At 47.4% G+C, this 22,289-nt stretch overlaps 1 protein-coding gene across 9 annotated transcripts in view; it reads right to left on the bottom strand.

Moving 5' to 3' along the window:
• magi2a (membrane associated guanylate kinase, WW and PDZ domain containing 2a) overlaps positions 1–22,289 on the bottom strand; it is a 275,882-nt gene that overhangs the window by 190,631 nt on the left and 62,962 nt on the right. For 8 of the 9 annotated variants that reach the window (XM_031831557.1, XM_031831550.1, XM_031831551.1 and 5 more), the window contains exon 2: positions 1,518–1,634. In XM_031831557.1, coding sequence (XP_031687417.1) covers positions 1,518–1,634 — 117 coding nt within the window. Of the gene's footprint in view, positions 1–1,517; positions 1,635–3,534; positions 3,864–22,289 lie in introns of those variants that run through there. The other variant, XM_031831555.1, reaches the window with a different exon arrangement.

Raw genomic sequence — 22,289 nt, 5'->3', positions numbered from 1 at the left:
GTTTCATCAGACCAGGGGACATTTCTCCAAAAAGTACGATCTTTGTCCCCAGGTGCAGTTGCAAACTGTAGTCTGGCTTTTTTATGGCGGTTTTGGAGCAGTGGCTTCTTTCTTGCTGAGCTGCCTTTCAGGTTATGTCGATATAGGACTCGCTTTACCGTGGATGTAGATACTTTTGAACCTGTTATCTCCAGCATCTTCACAAAGTCCTTTGCTGTTGTTCTGGGATTGATTTGCACTTTTCGCACCAAAATACGTTCATCTCTAGGAGACAGAACACGTCTCCTTCCTAAGCGGTATGACGGCTGCGTGGTCCCATGGTGTTTATACTTGCGTACTATTGTTTGTACAGATGAACGTGGTACCTTCAGGCATTTGGAAATTGCTCCCAAGGATAAACCAGACTTGTGGAGGTCTACAATTTTGTCCTGAGGTCTTGGCTGATTTATTTTGATTTTCCCATGATGTCAAGCAAAGAGACACTGAGTTTGAAGGTAGGCCTTGAAATACATCCACAAGTACACCTCCAATTGACTCAAATAATGTCAAGTATCCTATCAGAAGCTTCTAAAGCCATGACATAATTTTTAAAGGCACAGTCAACTATGTAAACTTCTGACCCACTGGAATTGTGATACAGTGAATTATAAGTGAAATAATCTGTCTGTAAATAATTGTTGGAAAGATTACTTAGGACATCTACTTTGTGAATGACACAACTGACTTGCCAAAACTATAGTTTGTTAACAAGAAATGTATAGAGTGGTTGAAAAAACGAGTTTTAATGATTCCAACCTAAGTGGATGTAAACTTCTGACTTCAACTGTATATGCATTGTTGCCAATGCAACATAAACATGACTAAGGATTGAATCTCTTTTGACTGTTTCAGTCTAAATGCTATGTAGGAGCACTGCTACACACATACACACAATCCATTAGTAGACCAACGCTCTTGAAATGCAGTGCTGGAGGGCTAGCTAGATAGTCTCCCAGCTCAGTTGACTAAAACTGGCATGGTTTTACAATAAATAGGCCTTAACTATGGTGCCCGCCTGCCTGCTGAGATTCAGGTGCTGATTACAGAATGGCGCTGCCAAGGTTCAATCTGAGACCACCCTCCGCTGAGACAGACAGCTGCAGAAGGCCAGGTTCATCCCTCCAGCCAAATCATGAAGCTAGACCATCCATTACTGAACCCAGCCAGACCAACAGAGAGTCGGTAGCTGCTGGAGAAGAAGCGGAGGCTGGGAATGTAGACAGAAGATTCAAATGGCAATGTATTTCAACAATTGGAAGGAATCTACTGGTTGTGTACCTATTGGACGTATTCCCAAATTTGTAAAGTGAGATTTGAACCAGATCTGTGGATATCTCACAGCTGGTTTTACCAGGTGGCATGGCCAGGAAACATAGACGATGCCGTGTGTTATTGGACAGGTAGGCTGGGGTGGATGAAGAATATCTCCCTGTGAGAGGGCGGGAGATTGGGGACTGGGTCAGGGGGGGGTTACTCACAGGGTATGGTGCGGAGGTAGAGGTTGTCTCTAATGATCTGCTGGAGCTCGTGGTCCACTGAGGCCTTCTGGAAGCGCAGGTTGAGGTAGTGACGCAGGTCCTTGTCTATGACGCCCCCTGGAGGAAAAGACCAATAACAACTCGGTAAGGCCTAAGAGCAGGTGTCATGGTCAGGGCCAGGAGTTTGTCCTGATCATGTGACCAGCCGTACGTTTTTCCTGTGGTCTGGAATAACTCAACAGTCAAACCCAGGATGTCACAATAGACAATATTAGCATATTATGCAAAAACAAACACCAAAGCATGGACCAGTGTGAGCTCTATCAATCAATCAATCACATTTATTTAGAAAGCCCTTTTTACATCAGCAGTTGTCACAAAGTGCTTATACAGAAACCCAGCCTAAACCCCCAGAGAGCAGGCAATGCAGATACAGAAGCACGGTTCTATCGGTTCAACATCTGTCAACACAGACGTTGGATTGGGAGTGAGGGTGTTAATTGGTGAATGAGGCAAACATGTGTTGAGAAAAATGTCTACACATCTAGACATAAATACGTAATGAGGTCTCTGGGGGGGTCTTTCTCTCCCCCTCCCTCCTTCTCCACTTCTCCCCCCATCGCAATTATGAATGGGCTAAAGCTCGCCCACTCTAAATTTGCCTCCTCAGCAGGATGGAGGGAGGGAACGAGGGAGGGGTCGAAGGGGAAGGAGAGAGGGAGGCAACGGCAAAGCTCCAGGGAGAGAGAGAGCGAGCAAGAGGGCTGGAATGGGCACAAGTCTCACCGATACTCCAAATTTGTACTACTATCATTCACTGTGTCTATCTGTCTCCCTGTCTGTCTGCCTGTCTGTCTGCCTGTCTGTCTGCCTGTCTGTCTGTCTGTCTGCCTGTCTGTCTGTCTGTCTGTCTGCCTGTCTGCCTGTCTCGCTCTGCATGTCCGTCTGACCCCATATATTCCACATTTGTACTACTACCATTCACTGTGTCTGTCTCCCTGTCTGTCTCCATCTGTCTGTCTGCCTGTCTCGCTCTGCATGGCTGTCTGACCCCATATATTCCACTATTGTACCATCACACAATCCCACGTACACCATATACAGTGTTGACATACACCCACTCCACACACATAGCCTGCAACCACAGGAGATTGGTGGCAGCTTCATTTGGGAGGACAGGCTTGTGGTAATGGCTGGAGTGGAGTATTTCCATGTGTTTGATGCCATTCCACTCGCTCTGTTCCAGATGTTATTATCAGCCGTCCTACCCTCAACAGCCTCCTGTGCCTACAATATCCTCTTGAAATATCCTCCATCTCAAGCAAACCAAGAGGGCACACATCCTCGAACCAATGGAATTCCCACGGAAACAGGATGATTGAATGGACTCGTCATTTCCATTGATAATGCTAGGAGGGAACCAGAGAGAAATGTGCCCCTAACCTTCAGCAGACACTAAAAGACAGTGATTTGGCCCAACGCCTGGCAATGCTTAGGTCCTCTATCTCATCTTTCAGAGCCCAAGGCAACGACATTCAAGCGCTCCGTCTGTTGGAGAGCATGCGCACAGACAGACACAAGGCAATCTCAATCTGTCAGCCAGAGAGCGTTTTATAATGAGCGTTGAGAAGTCCGAGGAATTCATGAATAACCTACTTTTGAAGAACAAGTTGATCTGCCGACCACATCGGAGGAACGTTTTTTTCTACCGCGTTCTCATTTCTCCCTCTCTCTCGCACCGCAACAACATTGTAAACATGAATTTGTAATCAAAACCCCCTGAATGGGGTCAGAAATAAAATCCTGTTCTGCCAAGGAAACAAAACAACCCAACCAGCCAATTGACATCAGCATGAGAAAAGAGACTATGCCATGTTAATCCACACAGTAAAAAACTGACTGATACATGCATCATTCAATGCAAAAACACACACACACACGCACACACACACGCACACACATACACACGCACACACATACACACGCACACGATACCGCTTCCCCCCTACACACATACCTAAATTCACCGACGACACAGTAAAATGCACCTCTTGCACGGCGGCTCTCACAGTTGAGTGTTATTGGCAGCCAGCTGTGTCAGTGTCCGTTCTCCACAGGTACGTCTATCTCCACAAAGAGCCCAGCCAGCTGCAGCCTCTTCCAGGCTCACAGTCAGTACAGCAGTGAAGAAACCCCTGTCCTCCAGTCCCACTCACTGTGTCTGTCTGTCTGATCCACACCACCTCTCCTGGTGCTGTTCATTTCATCCACGGATGGGAGAGGAAGGGGAGATGAGGCAGGAGAAAGAACGAGAGAGAGAAAGAGAGAGTGTGTGTGTGTGAGTGAGAGAGGAGAGAAGGAAGGGGGGGTGCGACAGTTGGGAGGCAACAAAGGAAGCAGGCTCCGGCGGTGTGGACCTATCACAATAAGATCCCTCTTTCAATTTGTCTGTGGGATTCTAAAGTCCACCGGCTCCCCCTGTCTGTGGCTGCTGGTAGCGCAGGGCATAATATTTTTTTCTTCCATGCCATCCTGGATGCTCTGTACTTTGACAGCCCAGTGAATAATAATGTCAGCCTTCTGCCCGCCTCCCAAAGCAGATGCCCCTCACTGGCACCACGTGACCCGTCTGTGACCCTGCGTTATTGCTCGTGACACATGAAAAAAGAAAGAAAGCTGTCTGGCCCACAACATGGGCTAAATGTGATGGTGCCAACAACTGTCATCTGATTGAATAAAAACAATATGAGCTGTGGCCAGTAATTACTGTGTATTTACACTGCGCTGTTGCATGATGGGACAAACAAACAGAATGCAAGCAGAACACTGGTGTCAGCACTTTCTCTGAACTAATTTGTCCAATCTCCCTCTTTCTAACTCTCTCCCTTGCTCTATCTGCCACTTTTTCACTCTCTCTCCTTCTCACTCTCACACACACAAACGCGCACTCACACACACACACCAGATAAGGATCATAATCTGCCACGTACTTCAGTAGATAGACATGGAGGGCAGGTGGATTCACTTCCAATGTCACTGAACATTCACCTAACATTAAAACAGCATTCCTTACTATGAGCAGCACACAGATATGATCTTCTTTCAGTGTGATTCCTGATGGAAACTTGAATGGGGACAAGATACCAGGGCTGACCCTTGGGGACTGGAGGACTGTGTAAGGACTCTTAAGGACTGAAGAGTCTGCATCCTATAAACTTCACCTCTACATGTTGGTCTGTTGAGTGTGTGACCTTCAAATAACCCACTTCCAGGAGGAGGATGGTAAAGTAGGTCTTCAGTTAGGTGCACTGCAATAGCAGGTGAGTGTCCTCTCTATGGCCCAGGGCTGGTGAAGGATGACACAGCCGTGTGTGTCATGAGCGTGCCATGTAAGTGTGTATGAGTGTTTGTGTATGTGTGTGTGTGTGCGTGCGTGCGTGCGTGTGTGTGTGTGTGTCTGTGTGTGAATCAATGCGGTGTATGAGGAGGTCACTACAGCGTTCAGTCCTCTAGTGATGAGATCAGTGTGGAGTATCTCTCTCCAGTGGGATGAGGCCATTTCTCATCCCAATCACTCTGCACTATCATGACACGCCTGACAAGTGAGGAGGATGGGGGGATGGGCGGAAGAGAGGAGCAGGAGAAAGGGAGGACAGGAGATATGGACAGAGAGTGACAGTCAGTGCTACAGTAGTACTGAGGTAACACAGCAGCAGTAGTACTGAGGTAACAACAGGAGCAGTAGTACTGAGGTAACAACAGCAGTAGTACTGAGGTAACAACAGCAGCAGTAGTACTGAGGTAACAGCAGCAGAACAGCAGTACTGAGGTAACAGCAACAGTAGTACTGAGGTAACAGCAGCAGTAGTACTGAGGTAACACAGCAGCAGTAGTACTGAGGTAACACAGCAGCAGTAGTACTGAGGTAACAACAGGAGCAGTAGTACTGAGGTAACAACAGCAGTAGTACTGAGGTAACAACAGCAGCAGTAGTACTGAGGTAACAGCAGCAGAACAGCAGTACTGAGGTAACAGCAACAGTAGTACTGAGGTAACAGCAACAGTAGTAGAGGTAACAGCAGCAGTAGTACTGAGGTAACAGCAGCAGCAGTAGTACTGAGGTAACAGCAGCAGTAGTACTGAGGTAACAGCAGCAGCAGTAGTACTGAGGTAACAGCAGCAGCAGTAGTACTGAGGTAACAGCAGCAGCAGTAGTACTGAGGTAACAACAGCAGCAGTAGTACTGAGGTAACAACAGCAGTAGTACTGAGGTAACAACAGCAGCAGTAGTACTGAGGTAACACAGCAGCAGTAGTACTGAGGTAACAGCAGCAGAACAGCAGTACTGAGGTAACAGCAACAGAACAGCAGTACTGAGGTAACAGCAACAGTAGTACTGAGGTAACAGCAACAGTAGTACTGAGGTAACAGCAGCAGTAGTACTGAGGTAACAGCAGCAGTAGTACTGAGGTAACACAGCAGCAGTAGTACTGAGGTAACAGCAGCAGTAGTACTGAGGTAACAGCAGCAGCAGTAGTACTGAGGTAACAGCAGCAGCAGTAGTACTGAGGTAACAACAGCAGCAGTAGTACTGAGGTAACAACAGCAGTAGTACTGAGGTAACAACAGCAGCAGTAGTACTGAGGTAACACAGCAGCAGTAGTACTGAGGTAACAGCAGCCGTAGTACTGAGTAGGGGGTACTGGGTAACAGCAGCAGTAGTACTGAGGTACAGCAACAGTAGTACTGAGGTAACACAGCAGAAGTAGTACTGAGGTAACAGCAGCAGTTGTACTGAGGTAACAGCAGCAGCAGTAGTACTGAGGTAACAGCAGCCGTAGTACTGAGGTAAAAGCAGCAGTAGTACTGAGGTAACAGCAAAAGTAGTACTGAGGTAACAGCAAAAGTAGTACTGAGGTAACAGCAGCAGTAGTACTGAGGTAACAGCAGCAGAACAGCAGTACTGAGGTAACAGCAACAGTAGTACTGAGGTAACAGCAGCAGTAGTACTGAGGTAACAGCAGCAGCAGTACTGAGGTAACAGCAGCAGTAGTACTGAGGTAACAGCAGCCGTAGTACTGAGGTAACAGCAGCCGTAGTACTGAGGTAACAGCAGCAGTAGTACTGAGGTAACAGCAGCAGTAGTACTGAGGTAACAGCAGCAGTAGTACTGAGGTAACAGCAGCAGCAGTACTGAGGTAACAGCAGCAGCAGTACTGAGGTAACAGCAGCAGCAGTACTGAGGTAACAACAGCAGCATTAGTACTGAGGTAACAGCAGCAGTGGTACTGAGGTAACAGCAGCAGCAGTAGTACTGAGGTAACAGCAGCAGTAGTACTGAGGTAACAGCAGCAGTAGTACTGAAGTAACAGCATCAGCAGTACTGAGGTAACAGCAGCAGTAGTACTGAGGTAACAGCAGCAGTGGTACTGAGGTAACAGCAGCAGTAGTACTGAGGTAACAGCAGCAGTAGTACTGAGGTAACAGCAGCAGTAGTACTGAGGTAACAGCAGCAGCAGTACTGAGGTAACAGCAGCAGTAGTACTGAGGTAACAGCAGCAGTAGTACTGAGGTAACAGCAACAGAACAGCAGTACTGAGGTAACAGCAACAGTAGTACTGAGGTAACAGCAGCAGTAGTACTGAGGTAACAGCAGCAGTAGTACTGAGGTAACAGCAGCAGTAGTACTGAGGTAACAGCAACAGAACAGTAGTACTGAGGTAACAGCAACAGTAGTACTGAGGTAACAGCAGCAGTAGTACTGAGGTAACAGCAGCAGTAGTACTGAGGTAACAGCAGCAGTAGTACTGAGGTAACAGCAGCAGTAGTACTGAGGTAACAGCAGCAGCAGTACTGAGGTAACAACAACAGTAGTACTGAGGTAACAGCAGCAGCAGTAGTACTGAGGTAACAGCAGCAGTAGTACTGAGGTAACAGCAGCAGTAGTACTGAGGTAACAGCAGCAGTAGTACTGAGGTAACAGCAGCAGTAGTACTGAGGTAACAGCAGCAGTAGTACTGAGGTAACAGCAGCAGCAGTACTGAGATAACAGCAGCAGCAGTAGTACTGAGGTAACAGCAGCAGCAGTAGTACTGAGGTAACAGCAGCAGCAGTAGTACTGAGGTAACAGCAGCAGAACAGCAGTACTGAGGTAACAGCAACAGTAGTACTGAGGTAACTGCAGCAGTAGTACTGAGGTAACAGCAGCAGTAGTACTGAGGTAACAGCAGCAGTAGTACTGAGGTAACAGCAGCAGTAGTACTGAGGTAACAGCAGCAGTAGTACTGAGGTAACAGCAGCAGTAGTACTGAGGTAACAGCAGCAGTAGTACTGAGGTAACAGCAGCAGTAGTACTGAGGTAACTGCAGCAGTAGTACTGAGGTAACAGCAGCAGTAGTACTGAGGTAACAGCAGCAGTAGTACTGAGGTAACAACAACAGTAGTACTGAGGTAACAGCAGCAGCAGTAGTACTGAGGTAACAGCAGCAGCAGTAGTACTGAGGTAACAGCAGCAGTAGTACTGAGGTAACTGCAGCAGTAGTACTGAGGTAACTGCAGCAGTAGTACTGAGGTAACAGCAGCAGTAGTACTGAGGTAACAGCAGCAGCAGTACTGAGGTAACAGCAGCAGCAGTAGTACTGAGGTAACAGCAGCAGCAGTAGTACTGAGGTAACAGCAGCAGCAGTAGTACTGAGGTAACAGCAGCAGTAGTAGTACTGAGGTAACAGCAGCAGCAGTAGTACTGAGGTAGCAGCAGCAGCAGTAGTACTGAGGTAACAGTAGCAGCAGTAGTACTGAGGTAACAGTAGCAGCAGTAGTACTGAGGTAACAGTAGCAGCAGTAGTACTGAGGTAACAGCAGCAGCAGGAGTTCTGTAGCAGAGAGAGATCCTGGACTTAGACAAATACATGCACATAAACATGCTGAAGCAAAGGCAGGCATACACTGTCCACAGTATCAGAGAAATACAGAACATGCATGAACATTACAATATGTCCAAGGGAACCTGTAGGCATATCTATATACATCACAAAATGTCTCTTAAGTTTGACCTTGACAGAAACCACTCAGGTTATTAATTTCTCTGTAGGCTATCTAGAGGCAGTAGTGTTTTAGACACAGATAGAAAAAGTCACCAGTCGCCTTCAGTGGACCAAACGCCTCGAGAAACCAATATATGTGGGAAATGACTGTTCTCCTTCCACAGCAGAGTAAAGTATGGAGTCTGAGCCTGTGGTAAGCAGGTGTCATGGAAGGCCCTGGAGAGGGAACAGGCTGTGGAGTCTAAAAGTGAGGAGGGAGACAGCTGTTCCCCTCTGGGAGTTGAGAGCTCAGAGAGGTGCCTCGTATGCTACATCATTTAGACTAGCCTAGCGTTACCAGCCTGAGAGGTGCCTTTTAACCACGGCTAGCGTAGCATATCCTGGTGCTGACTATATACCACCCTGTTGTGTTCAGCTCAGGTGAAACCACTCAACAGTCCTCAAAAGTAGCTCTGACTGAATCCTGCAGAGATCACTGCAGGCACCGTTTCATCCTGGCATCTATTATGTAATGCTGAACACATAAAAAGTCATGGTGAATAACAGATACAGGTTTCTATAGAGAGCCTTGATGAGGCAGTACTTCTCTTAAAATCACTGGGAAATGAACAAGGCCCTCTACAGTGTGCATACTAAAGCTCAATCATACAAAATACAATCTCTCTCTCTCTCATTCACACACATGCACACAAACACATGCATTCATACACACACAGCAGAAGAAAGGTGGATCTACACATTGGTGCATAGATCATTTGCATGGCTCGTCAGTGAGACGGGAGAAGGCTACCATAAAGATGTCAGTGGCATGGGCCAAGCACCCTGCTCCTCACGCAGCCTGAACAGCTTCTGTTCTCAACAACACCATTCAGTCTGCTGTCAATGTGTATGATGCACTGGATATCGCCCCAAACACCCCAGGGCAGCAAGAACACACACACACACTGTGCAGTAATGACTGCTCTTTGTGTCTGTGTGTGTGTGTGTGTGTTTCTTTGTGTTATAAAGAGAGGGGTGTTAGCAGACAGCTGTTTATATAATTAGCCTGTAATTAGAGGGCTGCGGTCGTCTGAAACCACAGCAGTTCCACCAGGCACACTGATTTAGCTGTCTAAAGAGCACACTGTCAACAACATGACATCAACACTTTATGTGGGTTGATACCAGTGGCGATTTTAACATGTAAATCTTGGTTGGGAAAACCCCCCAAAAATGTGTTTTGATGCATGCCAGCAAAGCCACTACACAACATAACACTAAACAATACATTAATTGGACTATAACGGTGACAAACCGTGCCCACAAACTGTTAGGGCCAACATAAAGCTGTCACAACAGCAGAGTCCCGACACCTTACCACTGCTACACCTGGCTATCAGCGGAGCCTTGTCTGGCAGCAAAATAGTTAATTCAGCCTCATTTACTGCCTGATATGGCTTAAACAAATGTGGTTTCTACTGACAATTGAGATGTACAAACTATTGCATAAGGGGACGACGAGCGTACATGTGTCCGGATCCCTCCGGTACCGATTTTCATTCTGTACACCAGTTCCGGAGGTCCAAGTCACTGGCTTTCTAGGCTTCACTGAACGGGATTCATTAGCATCAACCCCGGACTGTCTTGTCTGATTACACACACCTGGTTCCCATTTCCCCTGATTAGTATGTTATATATGTGCCCTCTGTTCCCTCTGTCTTTGTCGGTTATTGTTCCCATGTCCGTTGGTGGTGTGAGTACCTATGCGTTGGTGCAGCTGTTATGCTACGGCTATATACACTGCAAAAAAAAAAAAAGAGGGAACACTAAAATAACACATCCTAGATCTGAATGAATGAAATATTCTTATTAAATACTTTTTTCTTTACATAGACAACAAAATCACACAAAAATTATCAATGGAAATGAAATTTATCAACCCATAGAGGTCTGGATTTGGAGTCACACTCAAAATCTAAGTGGAAAACCACACTACAGGCTGATCCAACTTTGATGTAATGTTCTTAAAACAAGTCAAAATGAGGCTCAGTAGTGTGTGTGGCCTCCACGTGCCTGTATGACCTCCCTACAATGCCTGGGCATGCTCCTGATGAGGTGGCGGATGGTCTCCTGAGGGATCTCCTCCCAGACCTGGACTAAAGCCTCCGCCAACCAGGGCCAACCGCACCAGCATATGGTCTCACAAGGGGTCTGAGGATCTCATCTCGGTACCTAGTGGCAGTCAGGCTACCTCTGGCGAGCACATGGAGGGCTGTGCGGCCCCCCAAAGAAATGTCACCCCAAACCATGACTGACCCACCGCCAAACCGGTCATGCTGGAGGATGTTGCAGGCAGCAGAATGTTCTCTACGGCGTCTCCAGACGCTGTCACGTCTGACACATGTGCTCAGTGTGAACCTGCTTTCATATGTGAAGAGCACAGGGCGCCAGTGGCGAATTTGCCAATCTTGGTGTTCTTTGGCAAATGCCAAACGTCCTGCAAGGTGTTGGGCTGTGAGCACAACCCCCACCTGTGGACGTCGGGCCCTCATACCACCCTCATGGAGTCTATTTCTGACCGTTTGAGCAGACACATGCACATTTGTGGCCTGCTGGAGGTCATTTTGCAGGGCTCTGGCAGTGCTCCTCCTGCTCCTCCTTGCACAAAGGCGGAGGTAGCGGTCCTGCTGCTGGGTGGTTGTTGCCCTCCTACGGCCTCCTCCACGTCTCCTGATGTACTGGCCTGTCTGCTGGTAGCGCCTCCATGCTCTGGACACTAAGCTGACAGACACAGCAAACCTTCTTGGCACAGCTCGCATTGATGTGCCATCCTGGATGAGCTGCACTACCTGAGCCACTTGTGTGGGTTGTAGACTCCGTCTCATGCTACCACTAGAGTGAAAGCACCGCCAGCATTCAAAAGTGACCAAAACATTAGCCAGGAAGCATAGGAACTAGGAAGTGGTCTGTGGTCACCACATGCAGAACCACACCTTTATTGGGGGTGTCTTGCTAATTGCCTATAATTTCCACCTGTTGTCTATTCCATTTGCACAACAGCATGTGAAATTTGTGTGGACAGTTTGAATTCACAGAAGTGTGATTGACTTGGAGTTACATTGTGTTGTTTAAGTGTTCCCTTTATTTTTTTGAGCAGTGTATATTGTGTATACGGGTATCATCCCATGTCGTTCAGCAAGGTTTACCCTCGCTCTTTTGTTTGGGTACAGCCCAGTGTTTTTGTATACCTGTTTGTTTTGGGTGTATTAAAAACCCTATTGTGTATTCCTGCGCCTGTCTCCAAAATCCTTTATACCAGCGCGACAATATGAGGCAATTTGTAATTTCGATTAAGACATTAATGAGCGAGCTAGCAACGGACGTAGTCAATATAACTATTTGTTCAGCACTTTGAAATGTACAGCGCCAGAATTCAGAACATGGGCCATTCTTACAGTATTCTCCCTGTACACCAAGTCAGAACCGTAGAATAAGGGGGTAGATAAGCAGACAATGAAAGGTCTTACAATTTCCAATGATGACATTTCTCTAAAACAAGCTATAGACTACATGTGCAACACCAAGTCAGAACAGTAGGCTAAATTATGAGGGAAAAGGAATAAAATGATTAGGGTGAGGCACATGGGCTACTAACAGCTTACTACACAACATACATATCTCCCTGGCACATTAAATAATTTATGCAGCAGAATATTTTCATGACGTCAGCGATCTTCAGGTCGAAGCTCTAGAAAGAGGCCCGAGCTCCCGAATTCTGAGTTGGATGATCATTCAAAACTTATTTTCCCAGTCTGAGCTAATTTTTGTCATAGTTCCCAGTTTTCTTGAACTCACTGAAGTCTGAGATTTCCTAGTTCACAGTTTCCAGTTGTTTTGAATGCGTCAGAAGTCTGGATTGACAGCATGGCCAATGTCGAATGGAAAAGAGAACCTTGGAAAAGAGAACCTTAAACCCAAACTTGGAACACTCACCCACTCCACTTGCTTTGCAATGCTTGCAGTTAGGCACGGAATCCTTCCAAACCACTCATTGATGAATTTGCACATTTCCAACTTGTTCTGTAATGTTTTATTGCTAATTGCCGATGAACACCGATACAATTTATCTATAATTTCTCTTCATAAGGATTGAAAAGGATTTGCCCGTAGATTGTCGACTTGATTCATAATGAAGACTGCTAGCTTCCTAGCTAAGATTTTGAAAATATGATGTTGACATGATCAGTCCAATCAAAGCTACGGTAGATATAACAAGGTTTGATGTAATTTTATCTGTGACCAATGACCTTGAGCCTTCGTGGATGGGCACTTCTAATGTAACTCTACGGCAGCACCCAGGGGGCTTGAATTTTAGAGCTCTCCCGTAGATTTTGCAGTGACGCAATGTCCCCATAAGTGACAAAACAATGAGCCAATCACGGCGTAACTAGAGAACATGACCAACTCTGGCTGCCCCACCACCACAGAAAGCACTGAGCTAGGCTGAAACACCTGCATTTTGGAGCTGCCTTACTCAAGAAAGAAAAAAATTTTTGTATGCGGCTTTATAACTCAATTATATATATTTTTTTTTACATTGTTAGCAAACTGATATGTGACACATATTAATGCCAAAATAACATGCAAAACAGGCATAACAAATATATATAATTATATACAGTGCATTCAGAAAATATTCAGACCCCTTGACCCCTTTTCCACATTTTGTTACTTTACAGCCTGTTTTTTTTCTTCTCAAAAACAGGTTTAGCATTTTTTTTGCAAATGCATAAAAAATAAAAAACGGAAATACCTTATTACATAATTATTCTAACACGTTGCTTCCTGTTTTCATTGATCATCCTTGAGATGTTTCTACAATTTCGGAAATACCTTATTATATATTATTCAAACACGTTGCATCCTGTTTTCATTGATCATCCTTGAGATGTTTCTACAATTTCATTGGAGTCCATCTAGGGTCAATTAAATTGATTGGACATGATTTGGAAAGGCACATACCTGTCTAAGGTCCCACAGTTGACAGTGCATGTCAGAGCAAAAACCAAGCCATGCGGTTGAAGGAATTGTCCGTAGAGCTCCAAAAACAGGATTGTGTTGAGGCACAGATCTAGGGAAGGGTATCAAAACATTTCTGCAGCATTGAAGCTCACCAAGAACACAGTGGCTGCGTCATTCTTAAATGGAAGAAGTTTGGAACCACCAAGACTCTTCCTAGACCAAACTGAGCAATCGGGGGAGAAGTGCCTTGGTCAGGGAAGTGACCAAGAACCCAATGGTCACTCTGACAGAGCTCATCTCTGTCAGAGAAACAGGTACACATCTTCTTCTGTGGAGATGGGAGAACCTTCCAGAAGGACAACCATCTCTGCAGCACTCCACCAATCAGGCCTTTATGGTAGAATGGCCTGACAGAAGCCCCTCCTCAATAAAAGGCACATGACAGGCTGCTTGGAGTTTGCCAAAAGGCACCTAAAGGACTCACACCATGAGAAACAAGATTCTCTGATCTGATGAAACTCTTTGGCCTGAATGCCAAGAGTCACGTCTGGAGGAAACCTGGCACCATCCATACGGTGAAACATGGTGATGGCAGCATCATGCTGTGGGGATGTTTTTCAGTGGCAGGGACTGGGAGACTACTCAAGAGTCGAGGGAAAGATGAACGGAGCAAAGTACAGAGATATCCTTGATGAAAATCTGCTCCAGACTTCTCAGGACCTCAGACTGAGGTGAAGGTTCACCTTCCAACAGGAAAAGGACCCTAAGCACACAGCCAAGACAACACAAGAGTGGCTTCAGGACAAGTCTCTGAATGTCCTTGAGTGGCCCAGCCAGAGCCGGGACTTGAACATCTCTGGAGAGACCTGAAAACAGCTGGGCAGTGACGCTCCCCATCCAACCTGACAGAGCTTGAGAGGATCTGCAGAGAAGAATGGGAGAAACTCCCCAAATACACGTGTGCCAAGCTTGTAGCGTCATACCCAAGTAGACTCTACCTGTTTCTCCACCTCTCTTTCTCTCTACCTGTTTCTCCACCTCTCTGTTTCTCCTTCTCTCTTTCTCTCTACCCGTTTCTCCCTCTCTCTTTTTCTCTACCTGTTTCTCCACCCCTCTTTCTCTACCTGTTTCTCCACCTCTCTTTCTCTCTACCTGTTTCTCCACCTCTCTACCTGTTTATCCACCTCTCTACCTGTTTCTCCACCCCTCTACCTGTCTCTCCATCTCTCTTTCTCTCTACCTGTTTCTCCACCTCTCTCTCTTTACCCGTTTCTCCACCTCTGTTTATCCCTCTCGCTTTGTCTCTATCTGTTTCTCCACCTCTCTTTCTCTCTACCTGTTTCTCCACCTCTTTCTCTCTACCTGTTTCTCCACCTCTCTGTTTCTCCTTCTCTCTCTCTCTACCTGTTTCTCCACCTCTCTGTTTCTCCCTCTCTCTACCTGTTTCTCCACCTCTTTCTCTCTACCTGTTTCTCCACCTCTCTGTTTCTCCTTCTCTCTCTCTCTACCTGTTTCTCCACCTCTCTGTTTCTCTCTACCTGTTTCTCCACCTCTCTGTTTCTCTCTACCGGTTTCTCCCTCTCTCTTTCGCTCTACCTGTTTCTCCACCTCTCTGTTTCTCTCTACCTGTTTCTCCCTCTCTCTACCTGTTTCTCCACCTCTCTGTTTCTCTCTACCTGTTTCTCCCTCTTTCTCTCTACCTGTCTCTCCACCTCTCTCTTTCTCTCTACCTGTTTCTCCCTCTCTCTTTCTCTCTACCTGTTTCTCCACCTCTCTGTTTCTCCACCTCTCTACCTGTTTCTCCACCTCTCTACCTGTTTCTCCACCTCTCTACCTGTTTCTCCACCTCTCTACCTGTTTCTCCACCTCTGTTTCTCCACCTCTCTGTTTCTCCACCTCTCTGTTTCTCCACCTCTCTGTTTCTCTCTACCTGTTAATCCACTTCTCTACCTGTTTCTCCACCTCTGTTTCTCCACCTCTCTTTCTCTCTACCTGTTTCTCCACCTCTCTCTCTACCTGTTTCTCCACCTCTCTGTTTCTCCCCCTCTCTTTCTCTCTACCTGTTTCTCCCTCTCTCTTTCTCTCTACCTGTTTCTCCACCTCTCGGTTTCTCCACCTCTCGGTTTCTCCACCTCTCGGTTTCTCCACCTCTCGGTTTCTCCACCTCTCGGTTTCTCCACCTCTCGGTTTCTCCACCTCTCGGTTTCTCCACCTCTCGGTTTCTCCACCTCTCGGTTTCTCCACCTCTCGGTTTCTCTCTACCCGTTTATCCTCCTCTCTACCTGTTTCTCCACCTCTCTGTTTCTCCCTCTCTCTCTCTCTACCTGTTTCTCCACCTCTCTGTTTCTCCCTCTCTCTCTCTACCTGTTTCTCCACCTCTGTTTCTCCACCTCTCTGTTTCTCCCTCTCTCTCTCTCTCTACCTGTTTCTCCACCTCTCTGTTTCACCATCTCTCCCTGTTTCTCCACCTCTCTGTTTCTCACTCTCTCTCTACCTGTTTCTCCACCTCTCTGTTTCTCCCTCTCTCTCTCTACCTGTTTCTCCACCTCTCTGTTTTCTCCCTCTCTCTCTCTCTCTCTACCTGTTTCTCCACCTCTCTGTTTCTCCACCTCTGTTTCTCCACCTCTGTGTTTCTCCCTCTCTCTCTCTCTCTCTACCTGTTTCTCCACCTCTCTGATTCTCCCTCTCTCTCTCTCTCTCTCTACCTGTTTCTCCACCTCTCTGTTTCTCCACCTCTGTTTCTCCACCTCTCTGTTTCTCCACCTCTCTGTTTCTCCACCTCTCTGTTTCTCCCTCTCTCTCTCTCTCTACCTGTTTCTCCACCTCTCTGTTTCTCCCTCTCTCTCTCTCTACCTGTTTCTCCACCTCTGTTTCTCCACCTCTCTGTTTCTCCCTCTCTCTCTCTCTCTACCTGTTTCTCCACCTCTCTGTTTCTCCCCCTCTCTCTCTCTCTACCTGTTTCTCCACCTCTCTGTTTCTCCACCTCTGTTTCTCCACCTCTCTGTTTCTCCCTCTCTCTCTCTCTCTCTCTACCTGTTTCTCCACCTCTGTTTCTCCCTCTCTCTCTCTCTCTACCTGTTTCTCCACCTCTGTTTCTCCACCTCTCTGTTTCTCCCTCTCTCTCTCTCTACCTGTTTCTCCACCTCTCTGTTTCTCCCTCTCTCTCTCCCTCTACCTGTTTCTCCACCTCTGTTTCTCTCTACCCGTTTATCCTCCTCTCTACCTGTTTCTCCACCTCTCTGTTTCTCCCTCTCTCTCTCTCTCTCTACCTGTTTCTCCACCTCTGTTTCTCCCTCTCTCTCGCTCTCTACCTGTTTCTCCACCTCTCTGTTTCTCCCTCTCTCTCTCTCTCTCTCTCTCTCTCTACCTGTTTCTCCACCTCTCTGTTTCTCCACCTCTGTTTCTCCACCTCTGTTTCTCCACCTCTGTTTCTCCACCTCTGTTTCTCCACCTCTGTTTCTCCACCTCTCTGTTTCTCCACCTCTGTTTCTCCACCTCTGTTTCTCCACCTCTGTTTCTCCACCTCTCCACCTGTTTCTCCACCTCTCTGTTTCTCCCTCTCTCTTTACCTGTTTCTCCACCTCTACCTGTTTCTCCTCCTCTCTACCTGTTTCTCCACCTCTCTGTTTCTCCCTCTCTCTTTACCTGTTTCTCCACCTCTACCTGTTTCTCCTCCTCTCTACCTGTTTCTCCATCTCTCTTTCTCTCTACCTGTTTCTCCACCTCTCTGTTTCTCCCTCTCGCTTTACCTGTTTCTCCACCTCTACCTGTTTCTCCACCTCTCTACCTGTTTCTCCACCTCTCTGTTACACATGTTTTATCTCTCACTCACATGCAGACACACAAAGAGGCACGGACGTACACACACAGTTTCTCTCTCTCTCTACCTCTCTCTCTATCTACCTCTACCTCTACCTCTCTCTCTCTCTCTCTCTCTAACCGTGCTCCCACAGGTGACTGTTCTGTCGTGCCTGATGGTTACACCGTGCTGACTGACTTCGCTAGCAGAAATTGCCATAGAAATTGGCCACTCCGATGCATTTGTCTCCTGGCAGGGAGGCCCCACTTTAGGTGGTGGAACAAGACAGGCTCCATGCTGATAGTGCTGCTGGAGCAGGAAATGGAATGTGTCCGTCGTAAAGCCGTCTGGGCTGTTGGAACCGAATGACCCCGCTGTTCGTCTGCATGCGCCTGCTACCTTCCACTGTGCCTCGGCACACACCGGCGACACGGAAATTGGCGATACATTATTACCTGACCACTGTATCAAAGTAGCACGTCAGACATATGATTGGGCTCTACTGGAGTGGCAGGAATAAAGATGGGTGTTTATGGGTAAAGCTGTTGATGTCTTGGTAGCCCCTATACATGTGAAATGGACATGAGGAGCAGAGATTGAAACTACCACTGGCAGTGAGCCCTCATCTCCAAGCTCTCTGCCCAGGAGGCCAAACTATTTGGTGTGACTTTGGCATCAACTACAACAAGAATGTCAATAAATAAATAACAGGCCGACCTCAGTTGAGAAACGTGTGTTCGCCAAATAATACATCAAGTGGAATTAAACTTCAAAAGACAGCCAGTGTGTTGTCCAACTGAGCACTGTAATGACTGCAACCCCAACCACCCCTCTCTGTCTCTGTCTGCCTCTCTCTGTCTGCCTCTCTCTGTCTGCCTCTCTCTGTCTGCCTCTCTCTGTCTGCCTCTCTCTGTCTGCCTCTCTCTGTCTGCCTCTCTCTGTCTGCCTCTCTCTGTCTGCCTCTCTCTGTCTGCCTCTCTCTGTCTGCCTCTCTCTGTCTGCCTCTCTCTGTCTGCCTCTCTCTCTCTGCCTCTCTCTCTCTGCCTCTCTCTCTCTGCCTCTCTGCCTCTCTCTGCCTCTCTCTGTCTGACTCTCTCTGCCTCTCTCTGCCTCTCTCTGCCTCTCTCTCTCTGCCTCTCTCTGCCTCTCTCTCTCTGTCTCTCTCTGCCTCTCTCTGTCTGCCTCTCTCTGTCTGCCTCTCTCTGTCTGCCTCTCTCTCTCTGCCTCTCTCTCTCTGCCTCTCTCTCTCTGCCTCTCTCTCTCTGCCTCTCTCTGTCTGCCTCTCTCTGTCTGCCTCTCTCTCCATTCTGAACAGGGTTAAGAAAAGAGCAGCGATATATTATCCACAAATCTGTCTGTATTTCTGTATTCATTGGGCGCTTCAACAGATCAAAGGGTCTGTGTGAGGATCTGTGTGTGTAAAACCGTTGGTGAGATGCGAGAGCAGGACTACCTGTCTTGAAGAGGATCGGCAGACAGCAGACGGGCCTATCAAAGAGCTGCCACCTCACACAATGCATGTCATGCACCAGGCGTTCATCTCATCTGATGCTAGGGGGGAGACGGGGGAGACAGATGGACAGGGAAGGGAGAGGAAGCAGGTATTGTATGGGTAGTTCTAGATTTAGATTTATTAGGATCCACTATTAGCCGACGCCACTGGGGACGGCTGGTCTTACTGGGGTCTGACACGTAACCAAAAAGACATACAGACAAAAGACTTTACATAGGTTTAAAAACATGAACATGTAGCGTGTGTGTGTGTGTGTGTGTGTGTGTGCATCTATCAATTCCACATACATGTCAGTAGAGTGGAAGGGGGAGACATAAGAGAGCATGAAACAGTTTTACCACGTGTTGGGATGGGAGCAGCCAATTCACACTATGAATAGGTTGTGGTAGGTAGCCTAGCGGTTAACAGCATTGGGCCGGTAACTAGAAAGGTTGCTGGTTAAAATCCCTGGAAGAATCTGCTGTTCTGCCCTTGAGCAAGGCCCCCAACAACAACTGCGCTGTGGACGTTGATTAAGGCAGCCCTCCGCACCTCTCTGATTCAGAATGGTTTGGGTTAAATGCGGAAGACCCATTTCTGTTGAACACAGTCAGTTGTGCAACTGACTCGGTATCCCCTCCCCAGTAGCTTTCTCAACAGAATAACTTCCCTGGTTAGCCGAATGTTATGATGTAAAGCCTCTTTCACTTTTCTGTTTGACACAAAAAGCACATCTTTATTTCTGGAGTACACATCATCAGAATACACACACACATGGAGAAATGTGGTATTGGCTATATGCTTCAGGAGAGGCATATTTAGACGTTTATAGTGAGACCAGACAATAACTCTGTGGCGATCACCCAGTTTCCCTGATAACAAAATAGCTTCCATCCCACAATGAAGGTGTAGCCCGTCTTATACAGAGAGAGAGAGAGAGAGAGAGAGAGAGAGAGAGAGAGAGAGGTACAGCTGTGAGCCATTCTCACAGGCTTCAACACCCGAAAAATTGCCAAAGCCTCCAGCCACCCGAGACATGGACTGTTGAAACTCAAAAACTTGAAACCTTTTCATCCATTCGGACTTGACACGTAAATGCCTTAGGGTTAAAGACACCATGAAAGAAGAATGTGTGGTTGACTTAAAGAGAGAACTGACTGTGTGAGAGTGGGGTAAAACAATCTACATTCACCACAAAGTGAGACACGATAAGTAAGACACCGTAGTACATATATGGGCTATATGGTTGATTCCCTGAGATCGCCTAACGAACAGAAATGGCCGTATTGTTTGGCGTGTTACAGACGCTGAGCTGACCACAACCCCCAGGTCTAATGACTGTTGTGGTACTGTAGTGTGGGTGGAATGCCACTGGAGGTCATCTGAACAGCCATGATGTCACTAAATGGTCTGCAGCCAAGTCTGGTCTGCATGGGAATCCATAAAGCCATGTGACCTAACCATGAAATAATCTGTCTCTTAGCCTAGCGACCGCTGTGTTTTTCCAGACCTGGGGCTTTATGTCCTGTATCAAGCATTTCAGAGTAGGAGTGCTGATCTAGGATCAGAATCAGGCCCAGGTGTGCTTTAGTTCTGACATGGCTTACCATAGGCCCAGGTGTGCTTTAGTTCTGACATGGCTTACCATAGGCCCAGGTGTGCTTTAGTTCTGACATGGCTTACCATAGGCTCAGGTGTGCTTTAGTTCTGATATGGCTTACCATAGGCCCAGGTGTGCTTTAGTTCTGACATGGCTTACCATAGGCCCAGGTGTGCTTTAGTTCTGACATGGCTTACCATAGGCTCAGGTGTGCTTTAGTTCTGACATGGCTTACCAAAGGCCCAGGTGTGCTTTAGTTCTGACATGGCTTACCATAGGCCCAGGTGTGCTTTAGTTCTGACATGGCTTACCATAGGCCCAGGTGTGCTTTAGTTCTGACATGGCTTACCATAGGCCCAGGTGTGCTTTAGTTCTGACATGGCTTACCATAGGCTCAGGTGTGCTTTAGTTCTGACATGGCTTACCAAAGGCCCAGGTGTGCTTTAGTTCTGACATGGCTTACCATAGGCCCAGGTGTTCTTTAGTTCTGACATGGTTTACCATTGGCCCAGGTGTGCTTTAGTTCTGACATGGCTTACCATAGGCCCAGGTGTGCTTTAGTTCTGACATGGCTTACCATAGGCCCAGGTGTGCTTTAGTTCTGACATGGCTTACCATAGGCCCAGTTGTGCTTTAGTTCTGACATGGCTTACCATAGGCCCAGGTGTGCTTTAGTTCTGACATGGCTTACCAAAGGCCCAGGTGTGCTTTAGTTCTGACATGGCTTACCATAGGCCCAGGTGTGCTTTAGTTCTGACATGGCTTACCATAGGCCCAGGTGTGCTTTAGTTCTGACATGGCTTACCATAGGCCCAGGTGTGCTTTAGTTCTGACATGGCTTACCATAGGCCCAGGTGTGCTTTAGTTCTGACATGGCTTACCATAGGCTCAGGTGTGCTTTAGTTCTGACATGGCTTACCAAAGGCCCAGGTGTGCTTTAGTTCTGACATGGCTTACCATAGGCCCAGGTGTGCTTTAGTTCTGACATGGCTTACCATAGGCCCAGGTGTGCTTTAGTTCTGACATGGCTTACTATAGGCCCAGGTGTGCTTTAGTTCTGACATGGCTTACCAAAGGCCCAGGTGTGCTTTAGTTCTGACATGGCTTACCATAGGCCCAGGTGTGCTTTAGTTCTGACATGGCTTACCATAGGCCCAGGTGTGCTTTAGTTCTGACATGGCTTACCATAGGCCCAGGTGTGCTTTAGTTCTGACATGGCTTACCATAGGCCCAGGTGTGCTTTAGTTCTGACATGGCTTACTATAGGCCCAGGTGTGCTTTAGCCCCCGCTCCTCTCAGTAAACAGAGATGGAAAACTTTACTAACGGACAGTCTGGACAAAATAGAAGGAAGGAAGGAAGGAAGGAAGGAAGGAAGGTTGGAAGGAAGGAAGGGAGGGAGGGAGGGAGGGAGGGAGGGAGGGAGGGAGGGAGGGAGGGAGGGAGGGAGGGAGGGAGGGAGGGAGGGAGGGAGGGAGGGAGGGAGGGTGATGGCATACCCAGGGAAGAGCTCAGACTTGATCAATTTCTCTGCCTGAGAGAAGATGAAGAAGAGGGAGAGGAGGGGATGGATCAATAGTTTGCTTCTTAATTGACCTTTCATTAAGAGGTTGGTTCTGGGCTCAGTAATCACAGACGTCCCGTGATGGAGCCATTTAGGGACATCGAGCTGCTAAAATCTATACAGGCTCAGAGTGGAGCAGCACAGCCCAGACCGCTCTCTGATGAACACTGTTACAACTACACACACGGCTACACAGCTCATCCCCACCACTGATTACCACAGGATTTACGAGCCTTGCCTGCCCTCCGCTTGGGTTCCTGCACTACTAACAGGC

Source organism: Oncorhynchus kisutch, linkage group LG9 (assembly GCF_002021735.2).
Source record: "Oncorhynchus kisutch isolate 150728-3 linkage group LG9, Okis_V2, whole genome shotgun sequence".
Classification (NCBI taxonomy): Eukaryota; Metazoa; Chordata; class Actinopteri; order Salmoniformes; family Salmonidae; genus Oncorhynchus; species Oncorhynchus kisutch.
The sequence above is the reverse complement of the archived record's forward strand: the minus strand, read 5'-3'. Positions and strand labels throughout refer to the sequence as shown.